The sequence below is a fragment of the Bacillus rossius genome, chromosome 2 (assembly GCF_032445375.1).
Source record: "Bacillus rossius redtenbacheri isolate Brsri chromosome 2, Brsri_v3, whole genome shotgun sequence".
Classification (NCBI taxonomy): domain Eukaryota; kingdom Metazoa; phylum Arthropoda; class Insecta; order Phasmatodea; family Bacillidae; genus Bacillus; species Bacillus rossius.
The window spans coordinates 83,928,291-83,945,479 of record NC_086331.1 but is presented as its reverse complement, the minus strand read 5'-3'; the positions used below and the strand labels follow the sequence as shown (position 1 = coordinate 83,945,479).

At 36.1% G+C, this 17,189-nt stretch overlaps 1 protein-coding gene across 3 annotated transcripts in view; it reads left to right on the top strand.

The window, feature by feature from the left end:
- Positions 1-17,189, top strand: part of LOC134529418 (tau-tubulin kinase homolog Asator) — a 219,619-nt gene that overhangs the window by 36,654 nt on the left and 165,776 nt on the right. For all 3 annotated transcript variants that reach the window (XM_063363469.1, XM_063363468.1, XM_063363470.1), the window contains one exon: positions 7,937-8,035. In XM_063363469.1, the coding sequence (XP_063219539.1) occupies positions 7,937-8,035 (99 nt within the window). The remainder of the gene's footprint in view (positions 1-7,936; positions 8,036-17,189) is intronic.

The window sequence follows — 17,189 nt, the reverse complement described above, 5'->3', positions numbered from 1 at the left end:
CAATTTTAAAGCTTTAATAAAACCGGCCCGTTGTCGTATATCAGGTTTTTTCTATTTACGATATTCATGAACACTGTCGTTTTTACATGTTTTATGTATAACGTATTCTATATAACTAATATTAAACAATCGAAGGATTATCAGCATTTGTTGTGAAACTTTCCTATAATGTAATAATAACACGTGTAGGGCCTATTGACGAAACAATCGTTCGTTAAATTTTTGTAATACGTATATATGTAAATTTGAGGCAACATTCCTTTTAAACTTGCTGTGCTTATTCAAAGGAAACGTGCAATTAAAAATAATGCATCACTAGAAATGAAATTATTTTAGGAATGTGTATCTGATGAAAGACGATCCAAGGATGAATCTTTCGCACATACTGTATGCTGATGTAGAATGTAACGCCGACCCTAGTTGTTTCATGGTACGGAAAACTTAAAATTTTGTAATGAAAATTTTTGAACTGTAAATGGACCTTTCTTTTCCATCTACAACGATGCGTCTTCACAAAAAAAAATATTTTTGTCAAAAATATTTAGTTAATATTTTTTCCTTAAAATATTCTCATCAATACTAATATTATAAATGCGAAAGTAACTCTGTCTGTCTGTCTGTTTGTTACCTTTTCCCGGCTGAACGGCTGAACGGATCGTAATGAAATTTGGCAAGGAGATAGATTATATCCTGGGGATGGACATAGGCTATATTTTGTCTAAAAAAAAAAAAAAAAAAAAAAAAAAAAAATATATCTTAATTTTATGTAATGTGTGTCATAGATATACAAACTGTTAGTGTCATTCCTCTATGCCTGCCGTGCAATAGCTTTCAAGCCATTACGTTACGTTTTTCTATTGTAAGGAACTAAGTAGAGAGTAAGAAAAAAATAAAGATCTTGACAGTTTGTAGTGTCACCATATTTGTTTCAATTTTCAATACCGTTTTTGTATATTACAATTTAAATTGCAGAAAAAAATCATGTTTCATAAACACATAAATAGTGAGTGTGTGTCATTTCTCTATGTCCACGAGGTCTTGCCGTGTCAATTTTCTCCTTCGGGCGAACCCGTCCGCTTAGTTAAATAAACAGCTTTTATCGTTGAATGATTTCATGATTTATTTCATGAAAATCTGCTCTCATAAAAAAGTAAGTTTTATAGTCATTCAATATGTATCTCTTTCTCTCTCTCTCTCTCTCTCTCTCTCTCTCTCTCTCTCTTTCTCTGAAGATCAATCTATGAATCGTTACACATTTATTTCCTTTATTTTTTTTATTTTGATTTGATACAATATGATTTCACTAAAAATCTATTTCTACCCCTTCCTATTTTCATTTCCACATTACGAAGTTTCACTTCTTCCGCGCGGAGGGACTCCACGCAATATTTTTGCATGCAATTAAAAACTATTTTTTAATGATGCCAAAGAAGTATAACTTCTCATGCGCGTACCTAAGTACACGCACCCATTTATTAAATTTAATTTATTCTATATTTTTTCTCCCTACCTAGGGCACTCATAATTCTTTTAAATTTCACGTGTATGTTTTCAATGTCATTCGAGTTGTACAATTTTTTTTGTCGAATTGGTCATTATTTATACTTTGTTTTATTTTGGAAACATACGTATTTTAGGTATTATGACAAATAAAAAAAATTAATTACACTAATATTCTTAGGTTTTTATTGTGTGGATAGGTTGAAGTTTAATATTAAGTAGGTATATAAATTCGTAAACTTATAAATTTCTTCGAAATTTATTCATAGGTTGGTAGGGCCTACTAATATTTATATTTGTATAGTTTGAAGTTTAATATTATGTATGTACGTAAATTCTTAAACATAGAGTTATTTATTAATTTATTTAGAAAATTATTAATAGGTAGGTAATAAGTTTTTCTATTTGTCAATATTGTTATTATGGTAGATAGGAGTACAGTAAATGCCTACATTCTTATATTCCTTTATATCTCTTTCGTTTTGGAGTGTTCCCGAGCCATTCGGGGTCCTCAACATCACACCCCCCCCCAGGTGGTTAAAGCCCCAAAATTTCGAAAGTTTAAATTTTTTAAAAAATCTTTTTTTTTTTAGATTTTAAGTGTTTTCGAGTCATTCAGGGTCCTCGAACACCCCGCCCCCCCTCTAGGAAAAAGCCCCAAAATTTCGATAATTTTAGGAATTTCAAATATCTATTCTTTCGAGATGGAGTGCTTCGAAACATTCGAGGTCTTGAACCTCCACCCACCCCCCCCCCCCTCTCTCCCTTCCACAAAAGTGAAAGCCACAAAATTTCGAAAAATTGGAGGAAATTGTATTAAAATTAAGTCATTACGAACTAAAGTGTCCGGGGCATGGTGGAACTTTTACCCAAAGTCGACTTCCCACCCAATTTTGAGGGAGGGGGGGGGGGGATGCAAAACCCCAAAATTTCGAAATATTTCTTAAATTTAAGAATACTTTTTTACTATTTGGAGTGTTTCCAAGCCATTCGGGGTCCTCAAACTACCCTCCCCCCACAAGGAGTCAAAGACCCAATAATTAAAAAATTTCGGAAAATTTCCAAAAGCCTATTCTCTTTCGATTTGGAGTGTTCACGAGCCATTCGTGGTCCTCAACAACACACCCACCCCCCTCAGGGGTCAAAACCCCAAAATTTAAAAAAATTCAAATATCATTCTCTTTCGATTTTTATTGTTTCTCAGCCATTCAGGGTCCTCAAAATCACCACTCCCCCTCTGGGGACAAAGCCCCAAAATTTCGAAGATTTCAGGAATTTCAAATATCATTTCTTTCGAGATGGAGTGTTCCAAACCATTCGAGGTCCTGAACATCCACTTTCCGCAAAAGTGAAAGCCCTAAAATTTCGAAATATAAGAATATATATAATTGGATGTTGGCATGTATGACGTCGATAAACTCTTACACCGTTTGACCGATCGCCATGAAATTTGGCACATCGAAGTGTTTTTATCATGAAGAAGGTTTTTATGCTATCCATTTTTTTTGTAACTCGCCGCTAGATGGCGCTGTAGCGCATCAACTTCTAAACCTTTCAACCGATCGCCATGGGTAAACAGAAAATCATAGGTCACAGATACACAAACAGTAATTATGTATCATTTCTTAATGTCCAACACACTGGACATATCGCTATCCATTTTGCTGTAACTCGCGGACAATATATCACCCGGTGTTCAGCGCGGGCAAAGCCGGGTACTGCAGCTAGTAAATATATAACCCTTATAATATCGTCGAATTGCATTCTTATTTCCATTATTTTTTTCACTTATTGTGACATAGTAGGCTATTCAAAAAATATGACGAAGTTGCATACAAATATATCGGGGCTCCTTGCGCTGCCTAATGTTTCAAAATGCTCTCGCTGAAAATAATATAATGACTTTATCTAACTTAAGAGCATTTATTCAACTTCTAAAAATCGTAAAAATCGTACTTTATTCATAAGAAAATAAACATTAATGTTTATATTTAAAAAAATGTATTTCACTGGGTGCTTCATTCTGTATATTATTTTTGTTTTTATCTTCTGCCAGCCATTTTACAAAACAGATAATGCGCGTTAGATATTTTGACCTTGAGTGCTTTGCCCTGTGTCGTGCATCTCTGCGCCCGGCGAGCCGAGCCAGTCGCTCGGGGAGAGTGTTTATTAGGCTAACGCTATGTCACGTAAGTTAATACTGTGAAATGTTTTGTAATTTAGATTCTGAATTATTATTTTATTGTTTCCAAGTAAATCTGTCTGTATGCCGAGTTTGATGTGCTCTTAATAATTAGGTACAGGCTGAGAATCTCGAACTATGCTATCTTACACCTCTGTCGTGAGGCACCTCTATCAAGAAGTGTGTGACTGAGTGGTATGTTTTGTGATCGAGTTGTAATTTTTGATGTTTAACATCTTGGCTCTCTGTATAAATGGATTGTCCGCAACCGAAATTGCTTTACATATTGTTACAGTAAAAAACTATGCCTGTAAGTACCATGAAGAAATTCAGTCAGTGTATGTTGGAGGATTGCGTAAGCAAGTAACTTTGCATACAGCAATATTGAACTACTTTAATTCTGAATAGGAAAAGCTTAAGTAAGTTTTAATATGACAGTGACACACAAGTTCCTTTCCTTTTGATTCGGGCTAAAGCATACGAAATAATTACAATTTATCTAGCGTAACCACATATTATATTTGTCGTTGTAGCAGTTAGAACCATACAGAAATGGGACCTGTAGAGTGTCAAATATGTAGTAAACAACAAAACAATACTGCCACATACATTATGAAACATAAATTTGGGCAAAGCATGAATCTTAAAAATGAGATTTGCCATGACTGATTTCCTACTGTTTATGACGTAAATTAGAGGTGTAGTAAATCTAAGTGAGTGATACTTTGGTCTAAATTTGGTAGATTTAAATTTAATTTGAACTTATTGTACTGTAAGGTCCCTTGTTTAAAATCACTGGTTTTTAACCAACTCCACAGTTGTACAATACATGTGAAAAAAAAATTAACAATAAGAAATCTAGTTTTATATGCACACACACTTTATATGTATATATGTAAATGCATACACATATTTACATATCAAATGTATATATATATACATTTATGATTGCGACCACTACGATGCCCATTCCCTTAGCAGTTTCCATAAAAATTTTCTGTTAGCGCGCCTGCTCCCGTGTGGGTAGCATTTCAGCAACCTTTCAAGGGGTTTGTAACTGGGAATAAAGGTTTTCATACCGAAAATATTAGCTAAAACCGTACTAGAACGTGTTCGATTTTTTCTGCTTTACCCACGAGCCAATGTTGCCAAGATGATTGACCCGTGTGTAAGAACATAAACCTGTATATATTAACTTATGCAAACATTAGGAAACGTATTAGTTTCCCAAATTAAATTTTATGGTATTGGAGTATTCTGAAATATATTTGGTAAACTAAAATAGTTACAGCATTGCTCTACTGATAATACATAATCTCCTACAAAAGTTCCCATTGACTTTGTTGTGCGTCTATAAAGCGCGCTATTTTTCAACTTAGGTAATGGAATATAATTTTTTTTCGATAAAATATTACTGATTCAAAAAATATGCTTACAGCAAATACCTACTAAAACATTTTATTTGTTTATCCTATTGTTATAATAACATTAAATTTATAGCTTAGTCATTTGGTTTGATTGTTTAATACAAGTAGTTTTAACAAATAATTAATTATCTAAATTTATTAGGAAATTATTCTCCATATATTATTACTGAATAAACTTAGCAAATCATAGAAACCCCACACCTGTTAGTCTAAACGAAAATGCTATGGTTTTCCTTCACTTCAGATTTCAGTTTACTATGCGAACTACTACATTAAACTGAGCGTGTTTATTTGTCTCACTTGTTAACGAAAATTGTTAATTACAATTTCTTTTAAGTAGTAGAATAAGTTAGTAACCAATCAGTATGTACGTACGTATAAAATATGTGAATCGGGACCATTTGGAATTAGTACAATACAAATAGCACATTTAATATTGTGAATTAGTTGAATGAGCTGTCTTATTTATGTTATCTTATGAATATATAATAAATAAACTACATTTGAGCAAACTTCATTAATTTTACAATTGCTCGGTTTTTTTTAATACCGCACAAATTTGTTTTATTTTTTGCAAGTGAAGTCAGGAAGATTAAATACCAAGTTCATCCACCAGGTTACATTATTTTTAAATACACCGTGAGATTTTTTATATATTTTCAGTAATTGGTTGAATGGACAATAACATGTCTATCCTAGCCCAAAAAGCATGATTTGTCGGCAAATGCGTTGTTAGGTTTTCTGTTAGTATTCTAGGTATCGTGTGAATGGAGTAACTAATTATTTCTTCTCTTCTGCTAGATAAACTTTTGCTCATTTTTATCCCCATGGGTATAATTGAAGGTATAGCATAAATTTGGCAGCTGTGTAATGGGCTTAATTTAAATGAAGAATATGCGGTCCTAACCTTCACAAACAATAACTGGAGGATTAAATTCTGAAGTGTAAGAAGTTGAAACGCCAACGTACGAAACATATGTTCCAGATTAGGTTATCAACTAAATTAAAAAAAAAATATGCTTTCTTCAAAGTCATTTAAAAACCAATTCCAAAAATTCTTTTTCATCAGAAATTATGTTTACCTTTTTTACTTGCACATACTCCCCTTTAGAACAAGGTTTTTTTTAAACCGATATAAGTTAAATCTACGCTAAAGTTTAATGACAGGAAAATGTATTAAACTGGGCATGTTTATTGGTTCAAGCAGAGCTAGAAAATTTTATCATTCAGTTACCAGTAATTTAATAGGTCTTTACTTTTAGGTAATATTATATCGATCTTAAAAATTGCAAGACTTGTGTTTCTATAATAAGCAGATAGAGCATTATAATTTGGGAAACTGTTGGCGTAATATAGGCTTATACTGTGCGTCTTGTACGGGATAGCCTAGCGTGTGGATTATTCAGGACACAAATATGCATTGCTGTGGACAGGGAAGCGAGCGGTCGCCAGCTACACGTTCCTTATCACCACGGCCTGCTATCATTCTCTCATTCTCTGCGTCTGTCTTTTCCCCTCCTCCCGCGTTGCGTTCAAGGTCGCGTCAAGGAAGAAGGGAAGAGGAAGGTGGCCGGAGCTGTGTCCCCCCCACTCCCCAGCTGCCCTCCTCCCTGCTCAGTGTTTCTTCGACTCGCCACCCTGCTTGGAGGAAAAACTACAACTCTTGAGCCCGAGCGGTGAAAAAATCGGCCACGAGGCGGGCCCCTTAAGGTGCACAAGATGTGAAGTGTAGCGAATTGCGAGCTGGAACTTGTAGGGCTGTGGAAGATGCTCGCGCAACTGACTAGAACAGCGTCTGAACTCAGAGGGAAAGACAATTGGCACCTTTGGCCAGGGCCACTGCAGCCTACAGTGGTTGCCCTGAGTGGAATGACCTTAAAATGTCTCGGGGATTTTGGGGAATAGAAGGTATGCGCTTGTCAGTCACGCTGGCACGAAAGGTAGCCAGTTGTTGACTGCGAGGAAGGAAGATGGCAATGCAGTAACACCGGGCTGCCTGGATCCTCGTACGTCAGCAGTTTGAGCTGATTTACTGGTTTAAGGTTTACGTGCTCTCGGCCCTTCTGCTGCTGTAGGTGTTGCTGGAGCTGAGGCACTAGTAGTAGCAAATTATTTTTTATAGGCAGCCAACTGGCAGCTGGGCAGGTTGATGAGTACAGTTGCCTGCTCCCAGGGGTGCATGTATACCTAGTACAGCAACTACGTTCGCTTGATGAACTAATGCAGGCTGCAATGCCTAAGTTCCCAACCCTTCATGGCACTTTTTCTGCCCCACCCAATTCTTTTCACCTGGACCTTTTTTCCTTTATCCAGCAGTGACATTGCTTGCTTTAATGAATGTTAATTGATCCTCGCATTACTTCGCTCATGGTATTCCCTATTTCTGTGCAGGTTTTACCTGGGTCACAGTAGCTAGCTTTGGCTAGGGTGACCAAAGGGGTGTCAGCCATGGTATCAATCACTGCCGTGACTGGCAAAAAACCCCAGGAGCACAAGATGCATATGAATTTTCCCACATTATTTAATTCCTGCGTGATAGGATGTATAGGCTGTAAGCCTGAAATGCCTTCTCACCTAACCTGGACCTTTCCTGCACACTTTTACATTAACTTAGGCTATGAAAAAAAAAATCCCAACTTAATTTAATCTCAACCCTAAAGATGTATGTTGCAGTGCAGGATGAAACTTGGGCGAATACTACCACTGTGATGTGGTTAAACCTCACTAGCCAAGATAGTTTATAGATACTATTGCTAATGCTCTTATCAATTTTTTTTTAGAAGGTATCATTTAAAATAACTGAAAACCTAAAATTTTTATTTTTCAGGAGATGGGACGACATGATGATCTTTGGTCTCTATTCTACATGTTAGTAGAGTTTGTCAATGGACAGTTACCATGGAGAAAAATTAAAGACAAAGAGCAGGTAAGACAATAACTATCATCATATTCTTAGAGATTAATTTTTTCATACACATATAAATATTATCTATAAAAATTCTTTATTGCCAATTTGATTTTGTGTCAACTGTTTTACCACTCACCACCTCCGGCTAGCTCAAAATTAGGTGATGAGTGAACATACAGGTTGGTAGCAGGTCACAAAGTAATTTATACGCAATGTTCAATGTATTAACTGTTTTTTTTTTATTCATGTAAAAATCACAATATTTTCTGCACAACAGGACACAAAAAAAATTTTAAACTGTACATCCAGAAAGTAGAAAAACACGTATACAGTAGAACCCCGATTATCCGCGACTCGATCATCCGATTCGCGGATTAACCGCGATTTATGTCCATCAAGTCCAATTTTTTAGTTACATATAACCAATGATTCAAAATGTATGTAAATGTTAAAATACTTTGCAAAATGTATGTTGGTCAAAGTACTTTGACTCAGTTATGTTTATATACACAGAAAGTTTAAAAAAAAATACTAGTACATACATACGTATGTACATAATATTTTTGTGTTCCATGTTACGTGAATAGATTATACACTGGTGCGCGATTCCACGTCCGCATGACCGGACTGTACACTCCCGCGCGCAGCACGGCGCCGTGCCACAGAGATTACCCGGCGCATGGAGACAGTCCATTCCATTAGTGTACGTTGTTGAAGCGTCAAGGTGGTGATAATATTATGTATTGTAACAGTGATCTGCATTCCGACGGATTATACCGTTGTGTTGTGCGGAAGTGTTGAGCGCAACATTTCATCATGTCATCAAATGAACAGAAAAGAAAGCGAGTGGTACTGTCCATCGACAGCAAAACAAAAATTATAGAAAGATTTCAGAGTGGAGAAACGATTGCAAACTTGCGACTGAGTTTGTCGGTAACACAATAGTGCGCGACATCATAAAAAATCGCGAAAATATCCTTCAGTTTGCTTCACAGGCTGACACTTCAAGTGGATTAAATAAACGCAAGACGATGAAAGAATCCACATTTAGCAGCTTGGACACTTGTTTGTTTGAATGGTTTCAACAGAAAAGGTCGGAGGGTGTAGCATTAAGTGGCGTAATTTTATCACAGCAGACGTAATTTTTAAAAAAAAAAACTAGGCTTGACAGAAGAACCATTTTCCTGTTATATTACTTCTCCGTTATTTTATGAGCACCGACTGTACGGAAGTGTGTGTGTTGCAACTAGTGCTTGGCACGTAAGATAAATTCAGCCTATCACTTGCTGACGCTGCACAGTGATACGACGGTGTTTGTTTATTTCAAAACTCAGCTAAGAGTGAACGGAGAATAGATATAACGACCACTCACGGTTCCCGAGATTAGGGTCGTTATAGAGAGGTGGTCGTTATAAGATTTCCGACCCATCTGCAACACTTAAGTCATAATAGGCCGTTTTTGCACTAATTCCACGTTCAGCAAACTAAAAATAAAAAATCTAACATTTTAAATTCATATAAATAAAGGGGGATAAAAACACCGTGAATTATACGAGACAGAGACACCGTTTCAAAACCATCAAATCAAGTCTCAATGCACTGGTATGAAAAATCTTATCTCGAAAAGAATTTTGAAGGCAGTCGTTCTGTAAAACAATAACCAGCCCAATGGTGTTACTGACAACAGAGCAATGAGCGAAGTGTGGCAGCGTCGCTTACGGGCGATGAAAAGAATGCGTGACCTTGGCAGCTATCAGCTGTCTTGGGCCCTCGGACTGGCGGGCGGCTAGTCACACACCTCGGTGCAACAACGACTCGCGTGCCCACGTCTCCGCACACGAAAGACTTAAAAACCACTGCTGCCCAGCACTAAGCAGTCCGCTTCTATGTCAACAACGCACACGCACACAAAGCATGTGTATATATGTAATCTCCGAATGTCCACAGATGGCTGTCTGTGGGCTAATGACCTTTGAGGCAAGCATAACTCGGTTAACCGCGATTTTCGATTATCCGACTCACTCGTCCCCTTCATTAACACGGATAATCGGGTTCTACTGTACTATTATTACGAATTACATTATATTGCTCGGATAAGTTCCGGGCAGCGACGGCTGGACAAAACCCTTTGTCACCTCGCTGTGGGCTTTGCCTATGACTACGGTCAAAAAAAATTCTAATTAATCAAAATGTCCCAAAAAAAGGTTATTAGGCATCGCCCGGACCGTAGCCCGCAAAGTTGTACTTTAATAACAGAACCTTATTATGTTATGCGAGCCATCGCCCGACCACGACCTCTCGTCACAGTGCTCGAACAATGACTGCTCGGCAACGTGTTTGGACAATGATTAACTTTACAGCCTTCCTTCCCTTTGTGCGGGCAGTGTCCTGGGCTCGCTGATGTAATTCTCAGCCAATCACGGTGCATAGCAACAGAAACTTCCACGAAATGCTTACTTCTGTTCCCACGACGCAGCGATTTTGTCTCTTTCTCACACTCCCGTGACAGTGACTCAAACGCCTAGCGTGTGAAACAAAGCCTCGGTCGTGGAAATAACGAAGGAGAATTACGTCAGCATGCCTTCCCACACAAAGAAGCCAGCAAAAAAAAAAAATAACTAGAAAAATAAAGTTTTGACTGATAAAAATAAAAACAATAAACCTGGTGAATTACGTTCACAATAACTTCTGAAAGGAAAAATTTTTATATCTAACCTCAAACAAAACATTTATAACAAATTATTATTACCTGATTGCATGGGGAAGGCTGTTATCTGGGTTGTTACAACTGCATCAGTATTTTATAACTTTAATAGCAAATATAATTTTATATCATTTAATTTTTATTAATTATTTTATTGTGTAACCCTCCAACATATATAAAAACACACATTCACTCCTCATTTTGATTGCATTTTTACAGCCTTGCACTAAGATGAAAATAATACATGCATACTTGTACGATTTTCCCGTAAAATATACAGAAAATCGTGTTATTGTACGATTGTATGCAGGGTTGGCAACGTTTCTCCCATCCCTGGCAAATACCATCGTAAAATCCGGTATTTACTGTCTTGGGAAATATTAGTTTTTTCCACGTGGGAAAAACTTTAATGTAATTTAAAGATAAAACTTTTTTTTAATCACAATATCTATTGTAGTAAATCTGTAAAATTCATTGATTTAAAATGCATTACTTGTTAGTAAATGAAAATGAATATATTTATAATTTTAGTAACTTTTGTATGTATGTATTAATCACAAAAGTGTAGTTACATTAATTACAATAGGGTGCATTTTTCAAACCATTCCAACAGACAAATATGCTATGCAACATTACAGAAAACCATTTTTATGTCAAGAAAACCCAAGGAATTCTATTACTGCGCATCCACATTGTTTGTGTTTCAAACAAATAGCAGCAAAAATATAAAATGACCAAAAAAATCTGAATTATTCTAGTTACATCTATAATTTGGAAATCGTAATAGGACATAGGAACAATGTTCAACCTATTAAGATAGAAGAATTCACAAAAAAATTACAAAAAAAAGTAATTAAATTATGCCAGAAAATGCAAAGAACACATTTCACTTCAATATAATAATTGTAAATAATAATCACATGCACATTGTTCACATTTCAAACACTTACAAGCAAACACACAAAATAACCAAGAGACTGAATTGTTGAAGAAAACAAAGTACAATCTCAAAATTGAAATAATTTTGTATTACTATTTTGCCAGACTAGAATTTCTACAAGTTATCGGTCAAGTGTTACAGTGTCTGCTTTATTTTTCAATGTCATATAACAAAATACTAATTTAGCAGCCCTTTCAGTTCTCAATCTATTTCTGGTATTGCTATGGATGAATGAAAAATTGAAAAAAATTCACTCCAAAGATGCAGATGATGCAGGGCATCCTTGAATATGGTCCATTAAATCCAGAAAGTCTGCATAAATTCCACTTTTTTCAGGTTTTTCCACCACTGAGAAGGTAAAATACCACTAACAATCTAATCTGAAAAAAATGTCTTTGGGTAGGGTTCTTCTTCCAATTGAAACTTAACAATGTAAAGCAAGTACTGAGGGTTTATGCCTTGTAAGTACATACGAGCAGATTCCTCTTGGGCTTGAGACAACTTTTTACCCTTATACAAGGGATGCATCATATTTGCCAAAATATGAATAGAAGTAATAGCACTATCAGACCTAGACTTCACTTTCTTTTTGTGTGTTTTCAGTTGATTATTATGTAGTAGATCCAGAAAGACCCCGCAAGCATCTGCAATGTTTGCACTGTCACTCTGTAATTTATTCATTGCATCAGAAATTGGTTTCAACTGGTTGTACATATTTTTCACCTCTTTGTAGATACCATTTTTTTTGATTATGGACTTGATGTTGTCATTAATTTCGTCTTCATGCCTGACTACAATTTGCAAGTAGAATGGCCTATTCGTAATATAAGTTTGTAAGCAGGCCATCTCAGAGTTCCATCTTATTTCGCCTGGGATTTGTGGTTTAACTGAACTAGAGTACTCTTTCAGTAAACTTCCTGGGATGTGATGGTTCCTGAAGAATTTTTGTACTTCGACAACATGGGCCATAAGTGACTCAACACTGATGCTCTTGTCTAGGAGATTCAAGTAATGTGATGCACAACCATATGCAATTGGAACAATGTCTTCTTTTTGGAGATTTTGCCTCATTGAAACCATTTTTTGCTCATTGTCACAAACAAAACTTTTCATAGTGCACCCATACGTTGTTTCAGCAGTAAGTTTTGCTTCAGAAACAAGTTTCTTACAGTAGTCACTTGTTTTTTTATTAGTGCCACAATCTACTGATGAAATGAAGATGCTCTTACCATTGCAGTATATGGAATTGGCTATTATCGGGTCATTTTGAATATTGCTCCAGCCATCTTGCATAAGAGTGACAGCTCTGCCAAAAACAGTTTGTCTAGCAGTTTCTTGAAGCTCTTCTGTTATTTTGTCAAGAAGATCCTGTGCCAGACATTTACGGGTTGGAGGTTTGTAGCCAGGTCTCAATACAGATATCATATCAGTGAAATTTTTGTTCTCTACTGTTGAAAATGGAATGTTACATGCATAAAAAAATTGTGCTACTTTGAAATCAAGTTCTTTTTTTTTTTGCGGTTGAAGTGTGCATTACAAAGTCACTTACAAAAGGCTGGAATTTGTTGACTGAATGTTTTACGCCTGTAGTAGAAATTGTGCTTGTAGGTCTGTTAGCAGTTGAAGGTCTTGGATAATTTTCATCACAATCACTAGTTGCTGCCATACTGGAATCAATACCAGCTTGAGAACAAGAATTGGTATGAATGTTTTAATTTTTTTTTTATGTTCAGGACAAGTTTGTGAAATATGCTTTCCCATTTTTTTACACTTACTACTTGATTGCATGCTTTATACTTAACTATTAACTTGCCACTTGCATCTTCACTTTGGTTGAAATGACTCCAAACAGAATTGAGTGGTTTTCCCCCTTTTCCTTTGGTTGAAGTTTTTGGCATTTTTATCTTCCACGTGTGAAACTAGTACCTTATCACTGCAGCTGATGAACATAAACAACATGGCTGTACATGCCAGACCAATGCTCCTTCCACATGGTGCTCATTCCAGGACACATGGTGCTTATTCCAGGGCACATGGTGCTTATTTCAGGGCACAAAAATAAATATGTACCTCTCACTAATTTTGGTGCTTAAAAGTACAATCATTAAAAGTTTTATGCATGTGCCAAATGTAAGTTCCAGAATTCCACAAATAATTTTCTAAAATACTGCAAAATAAATTAACAAAGCATACCTTTCAATTTTTTCATCAATAAAAACACATTAATGTTAATAAATATGAAAGTAATATACAATATTGAAAATAAGACATACATATTTTTAATTGTAGAGTATTTACCAGTTTTACCCTGTATTTACCAGTTTTTCCCAGAATTTTCTAGTTTTTCCCACTGGGATGGGAAATATAGCTTTTGTACGGGGAAAACCCAACCCTGATTGTATGGTCATATCTGTTATTTTACTGGTTTTCCGAAATTTTTACATTACTAAAATAAATTTTGAAGGGTTTGGTATCGTATGTTTCAGTGATCGGATATCAAAGCCAAACAAAAAAAAAATTATTCTAGGTCATCTGTTTCTCCATTGGCTGCTACTAGCCGATCATCACATAGTTTAATTTTTTTGTTTATCTTTTGGGCACTGGCTGTTGGGCATCTATATTTGTCTAAAATCTTTGAGAAGTGTTGCCAGACGAACCGAATTTGGGTACACGTTCCTTATCACTATGTCTGTACCCGGTACCCGAGAAGAACCGCTCGGGTACACAAATGTACCAGAATTTAACAAAACAAAAATTTTACTAGTCAATAATTTTTCTTAACCTTTTTTTAATTTACTAACAATGTGTGGGTTTTATTGCAGAAACTTTATTAGACAAGGTATTTATGTATGCTACATTTGGGCATTAGTAAAACATAATTTCCACAAAAGTGTAACCTCTCCCCTTGACAAGAGTGAGGCACAAGGGGGTAAAATCTGGCAGAGATTGCCTACAGAGTGTTAAGTGATAATGAACACATGTTTATTACAAATTTCATATAACCCTTTTACAAACGGGCAAATCCTCGGAATATGTACAGTATGCTCTTAATGGTTCTGTTATTATAAGTAGTTCTTCCAACATAACTTTTTTCAGTTGTTTCTCTGAGCATAACAATTTAACAATTAAATACCAGCTTTAATACATATGTAGCAATTACCTTTAGGTCTCAACTCTTCAAAGCAAAGTGCCATTTTAGCTTGCAACTACAAACTCAACGCCGTTGTGCAGTTAGCTTGTTCCAACTGTCAAAAATTACCAAGTATTAAGTGAATCTCTGAAACTTGTCATGAAAACTTTTACAATTTTAATGAAAAGCCTTACAGCCTCCAATAAATGGAGAACTATACAAAAAAGAATCAATACACACATTTACATGTTTAAATCCACCTTAAAATCTAGGAGTTAGCAAGTGTATTATAATACATATAAAAATATCCCGATATAAACTCTAAAACATGCTTGAAACCATCATTATTACATAGACCTCTTTAAAATATAAAATATATAACTGAGTCTGTCACATAAATGAATGCTCATTGTTCTTAACGGCAAAGTTACAATACGAAAGTTAAATAAGCTTTGATACTATTTACTACAGTTTCTTATCATTTGTAAGTACACATCTGAAGCTTACAATAAATCCCAGCACTCTTATACTAGTCTCATATTCCGGGACAAATAGTAATTGACCACCACAAAGCAGCAGTGTGTGAGAGGGATAAAACTCACCTTAATTATTTATTGGTGTTTGTCACCTCCTCTAAAAGGCATGATGTCCACTGATCACGGGGGTCTTGTCAGTCCCTCAGTAACAGGAGACTGGCGGTGCACACATTCGCCAGACTGGGAACCGTAACTCCGCGAGGCAAAAGGCAACGTGACGCCACGTGGACTCCGATCTGTGACCACTGTTGAAATCTTGTTAAAGTCTCGGAACAAACTGTTATTCGTAAGTTCAATGTCACAACCACCAACTGTCACATCAGTACATGTCACCAGTATGATGTCTCTCGAACTTATTGCATGCAGCAAATTTTCAATGCTCCCCAGTATGTTTCTTGCACCAATACAATGACAGGCTAAGTTCTTTTAATAGCAACACAGTTCGCGGCCTGTACTTCTCCAACCCTTTGTGTAATATAAAGTCTGCAAACAGGTACTCATTTTCCTAACACACTCGTCTGCTCCCAGCCTCGTTGTCTTCACATGCCAACCTCTATCAGCCCTTACTCCTTACAGCCACAAACTACTAAGTACAAAACGAGTATCAATTACCACTCGCTTCTTCGACTCACCAATTATTCTAAGTCCTTGCATCAGCAAGAATGACAAGTCCCACTCTACAAATGACAAAGAGGGTTTACCACAGTCCAAGTCTTACAGGTGGCTTTCAAGGTGACGACAGCGGGTGAGCTTCTTGACGGTGTAGGCTGACTGCAGTTGGTGTCACATGCAGTGTGTGTCAGTCTCTCTCGCTGGTCTCGCTGTGCTGCTCTCTTTGTCTGCCTCGCCGACAAAGGTAATTTAGGTATTTATACCTAAAATTCCTCCATTGACTAGGAACTAGAAGCAACCAGACTGTTCCCGCAGGAAGGTTAAAAACGCACCATTCTGGCGACAATTTCATGCCGGCTTCGTGCATTGAGGTGGCATCATTCAACTCAGGCGCAGATGCCTAAACAATTCCATTATGTTAACATAACACAAAAAAAAAAAAAATCAACCAGGAACTCCCTGTTTTCTGCATGCTTACCTTTTGTAGTAAGGTAGTTACCCCTGTTGTTTGCCTTCTTTATATACTGCAGCATTGCGCATATGAAAAAACTGATTTCCCATTGTCAGTTTCAGGGAAGTCAGCGAGCGAAGGGACTATTTATGTGGGCAGTGTGTGTTTGTATTGTGTTCTGTGGCATTTGGGTAAATAGTAAGAAGAACTGTAGAGTTAAGTTTAACTTGTCCATACTTGGGATATATTGGGGTTTTACAGGTGAGCTACTAATAAATATTCAAAGTTTTTGTAACTTTCTTGAGTTACCTGCTCTTATGTGCTCTTACTTGTGCTGCATTTTTAATTTTACTGCTGAACTATGAATGTAAATATTCATTATGCCTGTAGTGAATGTCTTGTCTCAAAATGTAGCAAGCTCTTTCTTTTGAAATTGCCTGATAAACATGTGTAACATCTGAGACATTTGTTGCTGTGTATTTTGTCCACATAACAGATACTAATGTTTATGTTTATTAAGGCGGCACTGTTTTGATTTGATAGCTTCGAGTCAGCTTTTACACTGTTTAAAGCACATTGAAAAAGAAAAATTTCAAAAAAATATAAAAACATTACACTAGTTTTGATGATCTTATGATCAATTTAATTTTAAGCATTAATATAACTATAACTGATGTGTAATAACTATAATATTATAGGGATTAGAATTATTTTACTGAACATAAAAATAGACATTTACCTATTGATTTACATATTCTCCCCTTTCCCCCCCCTTTCTTCCACAAATGATGCATACTAA